Raw genomic sequence first — 20,556 nt, 5'->3', positions numbered from 1 at the left:
AACCCATCTTGGCAGAACATGGAAACATTTAGTTCTGTTACCAGTAAGATCAGGAAGTTACATTGGTGTAGAGTGCTTTGATCAAGCTGAATAGCAAACTATGTCCACTCCTGGTACCAGTGTACTGCGGGAGGGAAGAAAAGCAAAGAGAAGGAAAAAATAAAAAGAAAACAGCTCTGCTTCTTTGAAAAGATTTCAATGGTTTGAGGCAACACAGATCAAAACCACAATAAATCCTCAAGGGAGGGGGGCTGGTCTGTGCAAAGATTGGTGTAAAGACAGATGAAAGATTTTATACATTAAAAATTCCAGTTGACATTTTACACTCAAAATATACCAGTGCCGATTTGGAATGAGTAAATAAATTTAACTCATTCGCATCTACACTCACACCAACCTCACTCGTGTCTTGGAACGAGCAATGAGTCTCTGCTGGTATGTGCTCTAGGAAAGGCAGTATGGGGTTTGGAGTCAGAAAGATCTCAGTTCAGATTCTAGCTCCAGTAACCATGTGACCTGGGCCAACAATACTGACCTCTCTGAGCCTCCATGTTGTAATCTGAGACCACAAGGTACCTAGATCTCCCAGAGCATTAAATGAGATAACATGAACAATGCAACCTGCTCTGTGCCTAGCACACAGTGACACCCAGGCAAGGAGACTTATCATATAAATTTATTATATAAAAGAAAGAATGCACAAATCCTCTAAACAAGGCTGAGTTGTTGTTATCACTCAGCTGATGCACTGTTGTCCTGCTGACATCCTTCAGGGTCTTCTCTGACACAGTCTTGTTCTCTACTGGGCTAGGTGGCACAATGGTACATTGATTTTCCAAAGTGTGGGTCACCTCTCCTCAAGTAACAATATAACCACACCTGCTATGAAACCCTAAAGGATAAAATAAAGTGTGGAAGAAAGTTACTTTCATTGGCATGACAACGTGGAATTCATGAAAAAAAGGCCTCTACATTTTCAAAGAATTTCAGGTTTGACAAAACCAATCTACTTCACTTGGATTCACTGGGCCAATTCTTGGCCTTGAGTTCCTCCCTAGACTTTGTGGTCTAATGAATGGGGTTTACTGCACACCTACTCTACTTTTCTAGGTTTCGTTTTGATTTTTGATCGAGTGCCTATAAAGCTTATCCCTTTCATCTTAACATGACCTCAATTCTACAGGGACATAAGGCGCTACCCGAAGGTCAAAAAGATAAACTGGAAGTCCACATGTAGATGAATCATCCCTCTGGGAGGCTGTACACAGAATGTGACAGTGTGACTACTGCTTAAAATAGTAAATTCTTAAAATGGTACCTCTAACCAGACTACTGGAGCTTGAAGGCATCTCTGACATAATCAAGTACAGTCCCTTCTTTATGCACACAGGGACCCTTCACACATATGCCGTCTTCCCTGAGAGCCAAGAGCAAGGGTGCAAGGACTTTGCCCCCATACTTCCCTTACTGGCAGAGGTTAGGAGGAGATCTGGGCACCTCAACTCTCCATCCAATGACATTACTTTGAATTTTCTTCCAGATCTATCAGTACACTGTATTCAATAATTGAGGCACAGGGAACGGGATTTTTTTTTAAATGGCCAAAAATAGGGGTGCCTGGCTGGCTCAGTCGGTGGAGCATGCGACTCTCATCTCAGTGTGATAAATTCGAGCCCCACACTAGGTACAGAGATTATGTGAAAATAAAATCTAATTAATTAATTAAGTAAGTAGCCAAAAATAATTTGGAATTGGTCTGGTGTATAAAGAGGATGGTCACGGTAAATAAAAGAGCTGGATAAAGAAATGAAATTTTCCTCCATTTCTAAAGTTAGCAATAAAGGAAGAATCTCTACTTTGAAGTGTCCTGGTCTCAAGTCTCCGAATCCCCCTCTTCTGAAGCTTCTCGTTCAATGACCGAGAACTCAGCTGTCACATCCCACTGCCACCAACTGCCTTTGGCAATCTGGTCCCCAGTCTTTCCATACAACCTTCCCCCAGAGGTTTAGGAACACCCACTGCTGCTTCCAAGCTGGGCAGGAGCTATGCCTCAATATGTACACCTTCCCAGTATCATTAGAGAGCCAGATACGTGGTAAGTCCTCAGTAAAATCGTGTTGAATAAGGAGATTAATGAACTGGCTTAGATCTGTTAGAAAAACCAACTCCTTACTTTCACTTCATGTATATAATCCCTTCCAAAACTTTATATTATACTTTACTTGTTCTGTCCTTTCATATATAGAAAAATTATGAATCAAGAGGTTTCATTTGCAAAAAAAAAAAATCTATTAAAAGAGGTAGTTCTTCTAAAATATTCTAAGTATGTAAATTTTCATTTGACATGGTAGGATACAGAAACTCAGGGAATCACAGTTATTTTTCCAACATGACTTCTTAACTCCTTACAATTCAGACAAAAAAGGCACATATTTCTACTGCACTTCCATCTCAGCCTGTACCGAAGGGATGCTGACCGTACCCCAGGGCAAATGGGCTTTTCTCAAACAGCAACACTGACCGACTGGTTGTAGCTGCTTAGAGTACCGTGTGGAGAAAGCTCATCGATCCCATCTAGGGTCAGGCAAGAAAGAGCGCCATGATCAATTAGCAATCTCTGCTATTGCTATTCTTAAGCTAATCTAGGTTAAAGGATGAAAGATGATAAAACCTTCCTAGACAGGTGAACAAGAACTTTGACAATGTGGGTTCAAGTCAACTTTGCTAGGGCCATTTCATTACCATTCTCTTTTTATCCCACTGAGTCCCTCCCACATAAGGCCTATGAAGGCAGGGACCCTGGCTGTCTTAATCACTGAATTCCCAACACTTCAAACAGAACCTAGGAACTCACAGAAACTCAATAAATATTTGCTGAATGACTGTAGGAATGGTGAAAGGAACACAGGCTTTAGTGTCAAGCAGACCCGTTTCTAAATCCTGACTCCATCCTAACAGTGTGAACCTGGGGAAGATGTTTAAATTCTCTGGGCCTCATCTATAAGATGGAATAAATAACGCCTCATCTTAGCGAGGACCAATGTCGATCACTGAACAAAACACGAGAAAGTAATGCCTGGCAACATAGTAGACACTCAATACACATTAGCTTTCTTCCTTTCACAAGAGCAAGAGTGGAGCCTGTGGAATTTTTTCTTTTTTTTTCATTTGCCTTGTTCAAATCAAGCTGCGGTTTTGACTCCCTTCTTTCCTTTCCCATCATTAACTCTAGCTGCAGGCAAGTTTATGGAAGGCAGCAACTGTGTGTATCATTTATCAAGCAGGACACATGTTAAACAAATGCAACACAGTTTTCTGTCCTCAATGCATCTGAAAAGATTATGCATGTAAATCTGCACCGTGTCACTACGGCACGACACAGAAATGTTCAGGTCTGGAAAGAAAGCCAACCGCATGTGAAACAGAGAGGAATTACATAAACACAAAGGGGATTAGCTCAGCATTTTGAAGCTATGAACCTGGGTACTCTATGGACAGTTTCTAAACTGGAGGAAGGAAATGTTTAGTTAGAGCTATTTGTTTAATATACACACCAGATGAGATAAAGGAATTCAAAAGACAATGTAACTTACACTTCCTCACTCTGTCCTTGTAAAGAACCTCTCTACTGAGATGATTATGAAGGTTTTTATTTTTTTTTTCAAAACTCACAGAATTTCAACTTAGAGAAATGGCAAAGATGCTTTGGTTGAAAAATGAAGATATACTCCAACTTCCTAAGAAAAAATTAAACCGTTAATACCTCCTCCTGCCTCATAAGATGCTCTGATGGCCAATCAGGTGCTGCTTCTGTGAATGCCATTTGCTATTTAATAACAGAAGTGGCTGGCTCTGAAAAGCAATCTGCCTGATGAGGTCTTCAAGCTGTGTAATTAGGAGGCTATTCCCTAAATTGGCCCGCAGTGCCTATGGGATCAGATGAACAAGGCAGAAGGCCTCAGCCATTCAGAGGGAGCCAGAAAGGGAAAAAGTTGACAATTCCCTTTTTGCCCATTTCTCTGCTTCTCTGTAACACTAAGAAAGAGTGACCTCCTTCCACCAATCTAATGACAAGTATTCATGCACTTGAGAAGTGACTGAGTGCTTCCATGTGCCAGGCACTGTGATAGGTGCCGGACACAACGAACAAGTTAGATAGGATTCCTACATCCCAAGCTTACAATCTAGTGGAAGTGAGATGGAAAATGAAGACGTAAATAAATGCCTAACTGTTAATGATGAGTGCAATGAAGAAAAAGAACTCGGCCATGTAAGAGAGGTCAGCGTGGACAAACAGGTTAGATTGAGCACATTAGGGAAGGTTTCCTCGAGAAAGTGCCATTTAAGGTGTGATCCACAATGAGTAGCAATTAGCCACACAAGAGTGTTCCAAGCAAAGGGAACAGCATATGCAAAGGCCCTGAGCATGCAAAGGGTGTGGTGTGTTTGAGGAACTGAAAGGCCAACGTGCCAAAAGCAGTGTACAGGGATGACAGCAGCATGAGACTACAGAGATTGGAGACAGGCAGGGGCCCCATCATAATGCAAAGCCTTCTAGGGCACAACAATTTTTTTCTTAAAGATTACATGAAGCCCCTGATAAATTTAAAGCATGGAAATGACATAATCTAATATATACTTTTGAAAGTTCACACTGGTTGCAGTATGGAAAACGGAATGGGGGAGTGGTAACAGCCCCCACCCAAGTGTGTCTGGAACATAAGCTACAGTAGCCCTCTGATTTGAAAAGTTTATTCATAGCAAGGGATTTCCCTTACTCATACCTTTAACCCAGTTTGTCAAATCCAACAGCTTCCACTTTGGTCTCTGGAACAGAACTACTAAAAGAGACCATGGGAAGAGGAGGGGACCTCAGATTCCTTTACCTCTTATTAACAGATTAGAAAATGGAGGTCAGTTGGAAGGAGAGGTGGGATTGGGTTCCAGGTTCTCCAGAACTCCCAGTCCAGGTCAATTCCTACTGGACCAACAAGGACAAGCCCATTTATCTTCCTCAACTAGACTTCAAATCATAGCCTCAAGGTTGCAATGACCTACTGCAACCCATCTTCAACCTTGGAAGCTCTGCAATTCTACAATGACCAGTCCAGTTTGAAAGGAATATGAATTCCAGAAGGTCTGCTCCAAATGGTAATGTGAAGGTCACGAACTGGGGGCCCATAAGCCAAATCTGGCCCATGAATATGTTCTGTCTCACAGTCTTAAAAAAAAAAAAAAAAAGTGAATCAGTTATCAATATTTGACAAAGATCTTATGTAAAATTTGAGTTACTGGCTTCTTCTAGAAATAAAAACCTTAATATCTGGTAACACTGATGGCCAGGTCTACATTTCTGCCTGGTCACAATCAGCATGAGCTGGGCAGAGGCTGCTCCCTTCAGACAGGGCACAGGCATTCCCGTTTACCCCAGCCCCTTCCATTTGGCTAAGTGCCAATCACTGTATTGCCACTACTGTCTTTCTTAGATGGAGCCTGTTTCAGTATTCAGATTACTTGCCTCGCCTTCTAGTGTTTGAATTGAACAGAAAAGGAATTTAGAAACAGGAAGAGAGCTTTTCCTTAAATCCTTAAGTTCCCTTTTTTATGCTTTCTCTCTTGTTTCATCCCAAGCTGGAGGGAATACTTCCTCCTGACTTGACCCACCCTCCTCCACTCCAAAAGAGACCATGAAGAAGAACCCTTTTTGGCAAAACCACCTCACCTCTGGGAAGCTGGCCATATTCACCAAAATCAGTTGTGGAGACTTCATGGAGATCTGGCCAATCTGGTTTAAAGCAAGCTTCCCATCAGCCGTTACCACAGTGATATGATCAAGGGATCCTAGAAGAAAAGTTACAGGGTTTTAGAATTCAGAAGGACTCTAATTAAAAGCCCCATATCTAAGTCCCCACCTAATTCAGATTCAGCAAATATTCTGGGGTCCCTTATCAAAGTGGCAATACCATTCAAGGGGCTTTTGTAGGAGCAGCAGTGTCACATGATGGAAAGAGCTCGGAAATGTTGACAGAATGAGGACTTCCTTACCATCCACCAGGGTGGCCAACCATAAATGGTTCATTCCAAGACACAAAGACAAAGGTGGGAAGAGATCCTTTTTGACAAATTGGGTTGTCCCAGCAAGCTGCTGTTACAATAATGCACTAGTTTACTATGGCCCAAAGATCCGATTTGAAGTATTCAACCAGATTCAATGTCATTGCAAGATAGGAGGTTGTTGATACCACTGACTTCAATCTGGAAGAGTCCACTATGTATAATGGTAAAAATCTCCACGATTCTGAAGACCAGTGATCAGGGTTCAAATACCAACTCTGCCATCTCCTGATTATCTGACACTGGGCAGATCCCCTCAACCTTTCGGCACCTGTTTCCTGAACTCTAAATGGGGCATAAAAATTGTACTCCTCTCAAAGTGTTTTTAATGAGGATTCAGTGAAGAGTTTCTGGGAAGCACTTGTAACTGTGTCCTGGCATATACAAACACCCAATAAATGTTAAATTATTTCTTGACTTTCTCGTAAGTATTAACCAAACCAACCTACTTTCAATTTCTCTAATACAGTCTGTTCTTTCTTGCCTCAGGACTCTGAGAATACATTTTTCTTTCTATTGAGAATGTCCTTCTCTGTTCAGACAACTTGGGCTCCTTCTTTAACACTCGGCTGTAAAAGCATCCAATCTCAGAAATCTTAACTGTCCGATTACAAACCCCCTTATGAGCTCCCAAGGACCCTATGCACTCTTCTATAATAATCAGTACTTGCTGAACACTTCCTATGAGCAAGACACTGTGCTGAATGCTTTCTATAATTTCTTTGCTTTGGTTATCACAGTAACGCTATGAATCGTACCACTATTTTTTGGGATGAGAAAACTGAGGACCAAACAGTAACTTGCTCAAGGTCACAACATATCTTAATAACGGGGCCTCGTCTAGTTAACTCTACATGGTCTTCACCACTCTGCTTTGCTAATGGTTTTGTCCATGTTGTTTTACTTGTCTCTCCCTTCACATTAGGCTCTAGGCTCTTAGTAAGTGGGAACAATGTCTTTTCTTTCTCTATCTACAGCACCGATTAATCAGCACGGCGTAAGTGCTCAATAATGTTCTGGTGAGTACAAGAGTGTGTAAATGGACAAATGAATGGAAAAGTGTGAGAACAAACACGTGGATAAATCTGTATCCAGACAACTACTAAAAGCAATCAACTACCTTGGAGATAGAAATCGCTGGTAGACGGATGGAGGTGTGAAAGGAAAAGTGCCTGCTGGCTCAGATAGTAATGAAAGAGGATATGGAAGAATCTGGCATGGAAAAGACTGGCTAAGTTCAGTTTCACCCAGTCTCTTCACAGCCCCAAGTTCTACAGCGAACGTTACACAAACATAACCCTGAAGAGAAGGAGGCAAAGAGGAAATACCAACGGGAGGCCTTTTGAAAATGGATCTTAACTCAGCCTTCCTGATTTGCCATAAGATCCTTTGCCACAGAACTTGCAACATGGGCTTTTCAGTATGCAATTGCGGTGGTTCCCGTTCCCTAAATCCATATCGACATAATGCATCAAATCCTTTTCCCTCAATCTGTCCCCAGCGAGAATCTCCCTCAGCCTCATTCCTGCCACTCATTTTCTCAGAGGTTAACATTTAACAAATTACACTCCCAACCTCTTTCCAGGCCCATCATCTTTTTAAGTTCAACAAGAGTGGAGCTTGCTGGCTAATTTTAAGTATCACATTTCTCCCTGAGCTCCTCTCAAACTGCTCTCTGGTTTCGGCTGCAGAATGTTAACAGGCCAGAAAGCACAGGGGAGACAAAGCACTTTATCAGTTTCATACCTAAAATAATAAGCAAGTTTAAAATAAACAGTTGGGAGAGATTGAATGGCACGCTCTACTGTCAGCAAAGGCAGAAATGCCCCAGTCCAAAGGTTGACAAATGACGGAATGGTCTTCTGATTTCACATAGGATCTCGTCTCCCTGAACTCCGTGTGTTTCTGCTAGTGTTTACAAATGGAGCTGTATATTTTTCACTTGGTTTTCTTAAGAACAAGTTCACGAAATATTTTCTAGTTTCCTTAAGAACAATCCCAACCAAGGTGTGAGTAGCAGCAGCCCAAGCTCCCAGAGATACCTTCAGAGGGGGTCCCAGGCTTGACTCTAGGATGATGACAATTTCCAAAAGGCCAATTTAACAGCAATTGGATTTTTCCTGCCTGCCTGCACCATTAGCTGACAACTCACTTCTTCCATCACATCTGCAAACAGTTCTCCTAGACAGTTCTGACATTTCCCACTTAGAAAAGCCACTTTCAGGAAGTTATTAACCCGAACGGAATCTTCCTGGTCAAGCTCAGGGGTACAGAAATGCCTCATATGGATAGGTTTGCAGCCACTTGGTTCCCAGTAAGGGATAAGAAGGGCCAAATAGGACACATTACAAAAATCGACTAAAGATGTCAGTTACTTTGAGATTATATACCTAGAAGTGCTTAGATAGTATAATCCTAATAAAAGCCCCATTTTTTGAGAGTGCAATTCCGTGACAGCAAAGACAATGCCTATTTTTTGTTCACCACTGTGTACCAGCACAATACTTAGTTCACAGCAGACAAAAATTTGCTGAATGGATGAATAAAGTAGTGTTAACTATGAGCCAGGCACTGTGTTCCAACCATTCCGTATGTTACCTCATTTATTTTAATACCCACCCCAAGGCTATAAAGTGGGAATTAGATGAGGAAACTCAGGACCAGAAAAGTAAAGTAACTGCCCATGGTCACCAGTAAGAAACAAAACTAGAACTGAAACCCAGCTCTGCCAAAGCCATGATCTTTACACTATGTCCCTCTGCAAAACACTGGTTCAGCCACTGACCTGGTGAGGTCCTTATATTGACAGTCTTATTGAAATTGTCTTTGAGTGCTTCCATCACGGACTTCATTTCCTCATCCACCTCTTCCAAGCTGATTATATCCTCAACCAAGGCAGCGTTAAGATTCACTCTGGTTTGGAATTGTCCTTTCCCTTTGGCTAGGAAGTCAACAATTAGTGAATAAAAGAACAGCAGCATAAACAGAGACAAAAGCAATTAGTGAAGAAGTGTCACTAAGTGCAGAGAAAAATGCCAAGTGTTAAAAAATTGTACATTATCAATGCCCTAAAAAAAAGAGCCTACACTGATTGCCAACTACGTACCCAGCACTGTGCTAATCACTTTCTGAGATACTGGTGAAGGTACAAGCTTTATAATGAAACACCTCAGGTGAAAATCCTGGCTGTGATGCATACCAATTTTATGACTTCGGGCAAGTTACTCTACTTTCCTGAGTATCAGGTTCCTTGCCTGTAAAACAGGAATAATACCTATATTGCCAGGTTGCTGTGATACAAATTCAGTAATTCCAATACCTAAATGAGCACTATCCATATAGAAGGCACTCCATAAATGGATTCCTTATTTTTCAGAAAAATAAACAGAAGATGAGGAAGGTAAAGTGACTTGCCTAATGCCACAAGGTCATGAAATAGTAAAGCCAAGATTTGGTCCCGGATCTGCCTAATTTTAAACCCATGAACTTCCCGTTAGATTGTCTCTGAAAAATCTAATTGGAGACACAGAAAATACATTAATTCATTTTAAAATGAATACTAAGACAGGATATGCAAAGTATCTGACAGCTGGGACAGACAAAACGAACAACAGTAGTTAACAAACATTAAACACCACCAGTGGTAATAATAATGGCTTATAGTTCAGAAAATCAACAGCAGTGGGGGTTGAATAAAATTCAACTTTATGCCTAAGCCACCATGGTGATTTTTTAATATACGTTCTATATATATAGATCACTTCCATGAGTAGAACAAATATTCCTGCCTTTCTTCATGGAAGTGAGTGAAGGGAAAAAAGAATAAAAATATTAAGTAATACTAGCCTATATTTGTTAACTACTCAACAAATATTTATTGAGATTCATTCATAACAAATTTTATTGAACACCTATAGTGAGCTAAATCCTGGGATATTTGTACAGCACATTATAATCTGCAACACAATTTAAAGTGCATTCTTCTATTAAAGAGTAAGAGTAGCTCCCAGAGGTAGGAAGAACAGAGATTATTATTGTCCCCCTTGTACACGGAGATGAGATGAGAAATCTACAGCACAAATCATTTAAATGTTTCCCCCAAGTACCAACCAGCAAGCAGCAGCAGAGTGATTTTTTAAAAACATGTTACTTGCTTGTGTTACCACCATGCTTGAAACCTTATTGCTCTTAAGTTAACAGAATAATGGCTTAGAATTTTCAGAACTGATGAAAGATGAGAATCTTCAGATTCAGAAATACAGATTCCAAAGAGGATAATAAAATTCATACCTAGACATTCTGTGAGTGCAGAAAACCAAGGACAAAGAGATCCTGAAAACAGCCAAGATAAAAGACAAGTGATCCATAAAGGATCAAAATTCAGAATAACAGCATACTTTCAAAGAACAACAGGAGCTAGAAATAATGGAAATGGTATCTGCGACTTTAGATTTTTTTTAAACTAAGAATACACATTAAAAATTTTAAGTTAAAAATTTTAAGTTATGCCTATTAATATATTAGGAATGGATAATATGAATGAAACAGTATACAGCCATGAGAAAGATCTACAACTACACAGAAGAAAATGATTCTCACAAAGATAATGTTGAGCAAAGATGCCAGAATACAGAGTGTGCAGTACAAAAGCCAGATACAAGAATACACGGTACAAGAGACAAAACTAATCTGTGCCATTAGAAGTCAGAATGATAGTTACCCGCCAGAAGTAGAAGGCAGGAATTTACTAAAGGGAGCATAAAGGGGACTTCTGACATGCTAGAAATATTCTGGTTCTTGATCTGGGTGCTGATTACACAGGTGTTTTCAGTTTGTGAAAATTATCAAGTTGTTTCCTATGACAGCTACACTTTTCTATGGGCACTTTTTAATTTCTATAAAAACTTAAAAACAGAAATTAAGGGTAACTATTAAAACAATAAGAAATAAGATGCACAACTTCTAACTCAGCAGAAATGAAAAAAGAGAAATAAAGAAATTTGATTAATTTGATAGAAAACAGGGAAAAAAGAAATGAAAACTGATAAAGTACAAAATAAAATGATAGATACACAAATACCCAGTAATCACAATAAATATAAACAGACCAAGAAGATCACTTAAAAGTTAGAGATTCTCAATAAGAACTCTTTTTAAAGTCTAGTCATATACGATACATAAGTGGTTTTACAAAAACATGAGATTACAGAAAGTTTAATATATAGGAATGGAAAAATTATAACCCTGTAAAATATTAAACAAAAGAAGGCTGGTGCAATTATATTAACACCTAAAAATAGATTTTAAGATAAAATGCATTTTTAGAAAAATGAAGACCATTTCATAATGACAGTAAAAACAATTCACCAGAAAGATATTACAATTCTGAGCTTAAATATACCCCCATAACATAGCCTCAAAATTAACAGAATGAAAAGGAGAAACTGATGAATCTACAATCATACAAGGACATCCAAAATACCTTTCTTTGTAACTGATAAATCAAGCAAATAGAAAAAAATAAATGGAAAATATGATGAACAAAATTAGCCAACTCTATCTAATTGTCATATATACAATCCTGTACCCAGCTAATAAAGAATGCACATTCTTCTTAAGCACACATGAACTTTATACAAAAAGACCATGTTCTAGACCATAAAGCAAATCTCAATAAATATCAAAGAATCTATATCATATAGGACACGTTCTCTGATCACAGTGGGATTAAACTAACTCTCCAAAAAGCATATGTTTGAAAAATTTTAAACACTTCCAAATAACTCAAGGACTACAGAAACGCATAATGAAAATTTAAAATATTTAGAAAAAGACAATAAAAATAGTATATACTTAAAACTTCTAGGAGGCACCTGAAATTGTATTTAGATAGAAGTTTATAGCTGCAGATGCTTATAAGAAAAGAACAAAGGTTGAAAATTAATGGTCCAGTTCAAAGGATAGAAAAAGAAGGACATGGAAGAAAATGAACAATAAAGGACAGAAATCAATAAAACTAAGAAAAGAGAGATCACCAAAATTAAAAGCTCTTCTTTATAAGGCTTATGAAACCAACAAACTTAAAAGGAAAGTAGACAAATCAATAAGAAAGAAAAGGAGGAGACAGTTATCAAAACATTAGATATTTTAAAAATCTTAAGTGACTATTATGGACAACTTCATGCCAACAACTCTGAAAACTTAAAATAATGAAAAATTTCCTAAAAATAGAGAATTTACTAAAACTAACTCAAGAAAAAAGAGAAAATCTAAGCAGCATCATAATCATTAAAGAAACTAAGTCTTTGATTTAAAGTCTGTCTACAAAAAAATAAATAAATAAAAATAAAGTCTGTCTACATGTAAGACCAGGTCCAGATGATTTCATAGGCACATTCTACCAATCATATAAAGAACCAATTAATCCTAACCTTATCAGACCATCCACTGAGAGAGACACAGAGACAGAGATGACATACTCCCCAACTCACATTATGAAACTAATATAGTCTTGATACCAAAACCGGACAAGGATAATGCAAGAAAGTTATGCCCATCAATATCAGAGAGTTACATTAAGGCTAATTTCAATTAAAAGTATAGACTCAAAAACCCTAAATTAATATTAGCAAACCAAATCCAACAATGTACATATAGATTATGTATCAAGCAATGTACATACAAATTATGTATCAAAAGCAAGCAGACCACATACCAAAAAAGCAAACGTGGTTTAATATCAGAAAAAGCTACTGATATTGAGTCACTCCATTAACATATTAAAAAATAAAAAAAATAGATGATCAACTCAATAAATGCAGTAAAAGCATTTGATAAAAACTTAATACTCATTCATAAAAGATTCTTAACAAGACAGGGACAGAAGATATTTGCTTATAAGAGAAACTACTGAAAAAAAAAGCAAACGTAATTCTTTTTTATATATATATATTTTTTTAATTAACATATAATGTATTATTAACCCCAGGGGTACAGATGTGTGAATCGCCAGGTTTACACACTTCACAGCACTCACCATAGCACATACCCTTCCCAGTGTCCATAACCCAACCACCCTCTCCCTACTTCCCTCCCCCTGGAAGCCCTCAGTTTGTTTTGTGAGATTAAGAGTCTCTTAAGGAGCAAACGTAATTCTTGATGTTAACATATGAGAAGTGTACCTGACAGAGTCAGAAATATAATAAGGATGCCTACCTACTATCATCAGTCATGTTTACTCAAATTATATTCAAGTTCTTAAGTCAATGCAGTTGTGGGGGAGGGAGAAGGGAAAGAGAGAAAGAAAAGGTAAATGGATTAGAAAGGGAAAAACAAAGTTATCATTACTTACAGATATTATAATTACATAGAAAATCCAAAAGACTATAAAAACAATAGATCTAATAAAAGATTTCAAAGTTGCAAAACCCAAGATCGGCGTATGATAACCAAAAGTGTTCCTATTCATCAGCAACCAACAGAACACATAATCTTCAAAAAGATATGAATTTAAAACAACAAATCTTCCACAAAACAATACAAGAGATAAACTCATGACCTTAAGGTAGGGAAATTTTTCTAAAATAGAAAAAAAAAGGGGTGTCTGGGTGGCTCAATGGGTTAAAGCCTCTGCCTTCAGCTCAGGTCATGATCTCAGGGTCCTGGGATTGAGCCCCACATTGGGCTCTCTGCTCTGCAGGAAGACTGCTTCTGCCTCTCTCTCTGCCTGCCTCTCTGCCTACTTATAATCTCTAACTGTCAAATAAATAAATAAAATCTAAAAAAAAAAATTTGTTAAAAAAATAAAATATAATTTAAAAAAAAGCACTATCCCTAAAGGAAAAAAATGATAAACAGGACATTAAAATTGAAAACTTTTGTTCATCAAAAAACACCATTAAAAGAGTGAAAAGGCAAGCCTTTCACTTCACTTATATCATATGCATGATATAAGTCTTACCTTTAGAATATACTAAAACTCCTACAAATCCATTTTTTTTTAATGGGCAAAAGACTGGAAAGAGAATAAACATAAAAGTGCTCACATCATTATCCATCAAGAAACTACAAATTAAAACCACACTGAGATATAACTGCACACCCATCAGAATGGCTAGAAATAAAAAGACTGACTATATTCCAAGTGTTCATGAGTATGGAGCAAAGCGAAAGCTACAACATTTTTGGTAGGAGTGTACACTGGCACGACCATTTTGGAGAACTGTATGTATAGACACTGAATATATGCATCCTCGAAGACTCAGACGCCCCCTCTTGCTATATGTATGCCAACAAAAAGGTATTCATACGGGCACCAAAATCCATGTACAGGCATGTTCACAGTAGCATTTATTTTAGTTGAAAACTGGAAGCAACCAAATGCCCATCAACTACAGAAAGCATACATAAGTTGTGATACAAGCATTCACTAGGATACCATAAAGAAAGAAAAATGCACAAACAACTACTACATGCAACAGCAGGGACAAATCTCAGATTGTTACCAAAGGAAGGCAGACACACAAGAAGTCATACTGAGTTCAAAAACGGTGAATCTAATCTACAGTGCTAAAGTCAATAAAATCTTACCCTTTTGAAGGGTGACAACTGAAAGGGACATGCAGGAAGCTTCCAGAGTACGAGTGATGTTCTGTATCTTCATGTGGGCGATGGTTACAAGGCTGTGTTCACTTGATGAGAATTCTCTGAACTGTAACCACTTGCAGGTTAAGTATGTACTTTCCTGCATATATGTTATAACTCAAAAAATTACTTTAAAAATATACATATGTGGGGTGCCTGGGTGGCTCAGTGGGTTAAAGCCTCTGCCTTCGGCTCAGGTCATGATCCCAGGGTCCTGGGATCGAGCCCTGCATCGGGCTCTCTGCTCAGCAGGGAGCCTGCTTCCTCCTCTCTCTCTGCCTGCCTCTCTGCCTACTTGTGATCTCTCTCTGTGAAATAAATAAATAAAATCTTAAAAAAAAATAAAAAAAAATATACATATGTGACCAAAATGATGATACTCCAGAAACACACCTGATAAAAGAAATGTGTAAACTCTTTATGGAGAAAAACTCACAATATGATTATAAATTTCATACATAAGCGCAAAAGGCCAGAAAGAAGAAAATGAAAAAGTGTGTGCATATGGTGAAGGGAAAGATTTGTAGCACCAGATTCAAGATATTATGACAGTGATGGAATTTAGAAAGGAATTTAGCGTAGAGAGAGAGAATTCAACAAAATTAAGTGCTCAGAAATAAAATAAATAAAAGAAACCTGACATGCTACACAGGAGGAAAGAAAGGGCTAATCAATACATGATATTGACACAACTTACTACCCATTATAGAAGAGAACTTAAAACTAAATTCCCAACCTCACAACATATTCAGCAATAAATTCCATATGGATTAAAAACCCATGAAAAGTAAAAAAATCTTTAAAATATTTAGAAGAAGAGAGAGAAGAACAGCTTTAGGACCTTGGATAGGTAAAGATTTATGAAATAAGACACAAAAGTACAAGTGATACAGAAAAGGACTAAAAAATATGACCATATAGAAACTTATGCTCAACAAAAGATATCATTAAGTAAAAAACAAAGCAGACAGCTATAACCCATACAATCAACAAAGGACTCTCATTGCTAACAGAAAGAATCCAATAAACCTAAAGAAAACGTCAAGCCACTGACTTTTTATTTAAAGAGGCAATCAAAAAAGATAAAAACTGAATATAGCCAATTAAAGTTGAAAAGATGATGCTTATGCGCTGTCACTAATGCGTGGGATACTGTGTGCACCAGAAGCCCCCAGTTTCCAGTTCTGCCGTGAACTACATGTGATCATGGACAAGCATCTTACAAAGGCATCTCGGCTTCCTCATTTGTAAATGGGGAAATCTGTGCTTCATCAGGTTAACTACAAAAATTTCTTCACTGGATAATCTTAATTCTTTTACTGGATAAAGATTAACTTATTAAACACAAGAATTTAAAAAAAAATTGGTGCAACATATAGATTAAAAGTTGTTGCCATTATCACTGTTAATAGAATGTAAGTCTTCTAAATATTAATGCTCTTTCAGCAACTTGTTCATTTTCCTGCTACTAGAAAAGGGAAGGTCCATAAGAAATGATAAAGGAAAGCCAGTAGAAAAAATACTCAGTAGCACATTTTCAGCCCCATCCTTGGGAACGGACGCCCTGACCCACCACTGCAAAAAGCAGGTGTGCCTGACAATTTTCTGTCACTCCATTCATTCAACATCTTTTGATCCATACTACGTGTCAGGCCCTGTTAGGTACTAAACAAGATACAGACTCTATCCTCATAAAGTCTGGCACAGAAGACATATAACAAATAGTAATTAATCTTACAATTAATTGATTAATTTAAGGGCTGTGCTAAGGCTATCAGAGGTAAAATAACCGTGTGTATGAGTGCGCGTAACAAGGGACCTGACCCAGTCTGAGAGGTCAGAGAGGGCTTCCATGAGGAAACGCCATTAAAGCTGAGACCTGCGGTATATCAAAGTCTCATTCTTGGATGACACAAACCATTAAGATCATCCATCTAAATCCACGGATCTAATACAGCCTCACCCAACAAACTTCTGGTTTTAATTTTACTTCTAACATAGGTCTTGTTGTAAGGAGAAAACATGTTGATCTCTGCCACAAATAGTCTGATTCGCTTGGCACTTACATCTCTAATTCTAAAACTAAAAGAAGGAAATCAGACACTTTCTAAGCAATGGTAACATAGGAAGTGGCATGGTAATGACTGAACAGACCTTCAGTTCTACCACTGTCCCTGTCACTGTGATAATCTTTTAAGCTGATCCACTGAAATGAGACACCATCGCCTCATTCTTACACAAGGGGAGAAATCCAGTACCTGACATCCTTTCCAGCTATGACAGTTCAAGGGCTAAATATAAGAAAGCGGCGACGAGGTCATATATCTCTACCTTTGGCTTTCTTGGTAGCAAAATGACGGATTGGTACAGCCGGGGGGGCCACGGATTGCCCATGGTCATTTTGTCTTCCACTCGCTGTCTTCAGTGTCACTTCTGAAACAGGTCTGGTCCAGGCTGCAAGGGAGTTACAAAAGACAGGGTGGACCAAGCGGAAGCACCTTAAACCCAAGGCCATGACTGAAGACGATCCTTGTGAACATTCACTAAAAAGAGTAAGACAAAAAAGAGATCTAAGTAAAACAGACTGTATTACAACTTCAGAAAGTAATCTGTACCAATGATCAAGCAACCCCTGCAAACTGAGCTATGTGCTAGGCAATTTACATATATTATCTCCTCCCAAGAGCCATTCCAAGGAAATATGATGAGCCCCATATTACAGGATGAAGAGATTGAGGCTCAGAGAGATTTAAGTAACTTGCCCACAGTCTGTAAGACTCCAAATCGCCAGACTCTTCCTACTGTACCAAATGCCTGTTAGAGTACAGAGGAAACAAATGTGCAACAGCCGAAATCTTTAATGATGCTAATTAAACCCTTACAAGAGAAAAGGCAAAAAATCTTGATAGTTATACTATAAAGACAGAGGGCAGAGCAATGAAAGAGGACTTTAAATTAAAAAAAATCATTTCAACAGGCATAAAATGACTGGAAAATTCACACGACAGCATTTAATTAAAATTTTCTTTGGTTCCTTATGCACTGATTACCAATTAGAACGCACTTTACTTTAATGTGAGTCTGAAGCACAGTTGAGGTTTGAGGTCTCCCATGTTACAGAATTGGAGCTCTGGAAAATGCCACCCTTCTCTGGGTTAACACAAGTTACACATTATACATCTAAGGTCTGACCATGAAAAGATGCTAGCGTCTATCCAATGTACAGCTAGCATCTGCCAGGGATCTGGCTATCACTCAGTTAAAACCAAGAACAGGGGCGCCTGGGTGGCTCAGTGGGTTGAAGCCTCTGCCTTTGGCTCAGGTCATGGTCTCAGGGTCCTGGGATCGTGTCCCGCATCGGGCTCTCTGCTCCGCGGGGAGCCTGCTTCCTCCTCTCTCTCTGACTGCCTCTCTGCCTACTGGTGATCTCTGTCAAATAAATAAATAAAATATTAAAACAAAACAAAACAAAACAAGAACAGTTCCCATCAAATACCTGGCAGCTACTATCCTTGAAAATCCATCCTACACCTCATTAAAACACAACAACAACAAAGAAAATCCTATCCTAAATGTTGATGCTGTAGAACTAAATCAGAACATGTGCTCTGTAGCCAGAAAGACCTGGAATCCAATCCCAGCTCCATCACTGACTAAATGCCCCTGACTCTGCACCTCGATTTCCTCAACTGTAAAGTGGGGATAATTATAGTTATTTTTTTTTTAAAAAAAACACTTTATTTATTTATTTGACAGACAGAGAGAGATCACAAGTAGACAGAGAGGCAGGCAGAGAGAGAGGAAGGGAAGCAGGCTCCCTGCTGAGCAGAGAGCCCGATGTGGGGCTCGATCCCAGGACCCTGGGACCATGACCCGAGCTGAAGGCAGAGGCTTTAACCCACAGAGCAACCCAGGTGCCCAATTATAGTTATTTCTTAGGGTGGAGAAGAATAAATGAGTTTATGCAGGTAAAATAATCGGCACAGTGGGGCACCTGGATGGCTCAGTCTTTAAGCGGCTGCCTTTGGCTCGGGTCATGGTCCCAGGGTCCTGGCTTCAAGCCCCACAATGGGGACCCTGCTCAGTGGGAAGCCTGCTTCTCCCACTCCCCCTGCTTGTGTGCCCTCTCTCCCTGTGTCCCTCTGTCAAAATAAATAAAGTTTTAAAAAAATAATAATTGGCACAGTGCTCAGCAGACAGCAGGAGCCCCCAAAAGGGTATCTGTTGATAACTATCACTGTTCCTTTCAAAAAGACTTTCACACAAGGGTCAAACACAATAAAGAAATCTTGCATGTCCTTATACAAGATAGTCTAGTCAGTCAGATCTGGATGTACATTTCAACTTTGGGCAATTCACTCCACCTATCTGGCCACCACTTTCCTCATCTGCAAAATGAGAAAAATAATCCTGATCTTAAAATGAAATAGTAAGTGTATGGAAAAGAGCTAGCACAGTGCCAGGAATACTGCTTAATGAATGCTAGCTATCATTATCATTATTTCTTAAAAGAAAAGCAAATGAGCAGAGCAAAGGCAAATAATTTCTCCTGATGGAATTTTTTTCTCCTGATGGAATTTTTAATAGTAAGGGATGCTAGAGATCAGTGATTAGTACATGAAGTTAGTAAAAACAAATCTGGATTAAAAAATAAATAAGTATCTTTTCCTCTTCTTTCATTACTATCAATAGCTGCTATTAACTGAAGTCAGGCCCAGGCTGCTTGCTTTACCTGTACATATTTCACTAAATCCTCCCAATAATGCCACAAAGAAAGTGTAATGATCTCCATTTTACAGATGTAGAAACTGAGGTTCAAAGAGACTGTCACTGTCCAAGGGCATGGAACTAATAGCTCTGCCCTATTTCGGCGAAACTGTTCACAAAATTTGGCTCTGAGTGAGGTTTCTATATCTAGATTTTTCTAATATAGCCAATGCCTAACCCACACTTATATCCAAATATGGCTATATAATAATGTGGGTTTTTTATTTTTTAATTTTTTTAAATCTACAGGGTCTCAATTGGCTGCTCCATTTAAGACAGGTTTCCTGGTGTTCCTGTTGCAGGTCATAATACCAATCCACAAAGCAACAGGAAATCAAAATGGGTTAGAAATAAACAACCTTTGACAGAAAACGCAGCACCCAAAAGCAGACCCAGTACATGTGAACCGGAAGACAACTCTATAAATAAACCACATTGCTGAAATGTTTTAGGCGTAGATTTTAATTGCACAGAAGTCAGGAAATTTCAAAGTGGAAGTTCAATAAAGGCAGTCCCTTGGGCCCTTTACCTTAAGGACATGCATATTAACAGCTCGGCACAGAAGAATTAAAGTCGAGGAAAGGAACTGTCACAGGAGCTGCATCCAACAAAATTAACCCATACTCAGAAAAAAAAAATCTGTCAGGAAGTACCTGGACTTTGGAATCCGGCACTTATTAACTCTGTGACTTTGGGTAGATCATTTTGCCTCTCTGAGCTAGTTTTCACCCCATTTTTACCATGCTGATATTAATGAGCCTTTAAAGAGATAATTACAACAATAATAACAAAACAATTGCCAACACTTACAGACTTACAAGTATGTGCCAGAAACAATTCTAAGTGCTACATACTGCATACATTAACTCATTTGAACCTCATGATATCACTATGAAATAAGTACTGTCAGTATACCCATTCTATAGATGAAGAAATAAAGACACATAATTTACCCAGGATTAGATTTCAGGCAATCTAGCTTAAATCTGTGCTCTTAACCACTATACTATACTATTAACGTACATGAAACAC

At 38.6% G+C, this 20,556-nt stretch overlaps 1 protein-coding gene across 3 annotated transcripts in view; it reads right to left on the bottom strand.

The window, feature by feature from the left end:
* Positions 1-20,556, bottom strand: part of MRRF (mitochondrial ribosome recycling factor) — a 52,835-nt gene that overhangs the window by 30,032 nt on the left and 2,247 nt on the right. For 2 of the 3 annotated variants that reach the window (XM_080819345.1, XM_080819347.1), the window contains exons 2-4: positions 17,089-17,300; positions 8,900-9,055; positions 5,723-5,841 (exon numbers count right to left, since the gene is read on the bottom strand). In XM_080819345.1, coding sequence (XP_080675471.1) covers positions 5,723-5,841; positions 8,900-9,055; positions 17,089-17,300 — 487 coding nt within the window. The remainder of the gene's footprint in view (positions 1-5,722; positions 5,842-8,899; positions 9,056-17,088; positions 17,301-20,556) is intronic. The other variant, XM_080819346.1, reaches the window with a different exon arrangement.

This window comes from Martes martes, assembly GCF_963455335.1.
Source record: "Martes martes genome assembly, chromosome: 12".
NCBI classification, from domain to species: domain Eukaryota; kingdom Metazoa; phylum Chordata; class Mammalia; order Carnivora; family Mustelidae; genus Martes; species Martes martes.
The sequence above is the reverse complement of the archived record's forward strand: the minus strand, read 5'-3'. Positions and strand labels throughout refer to the sequence as shown.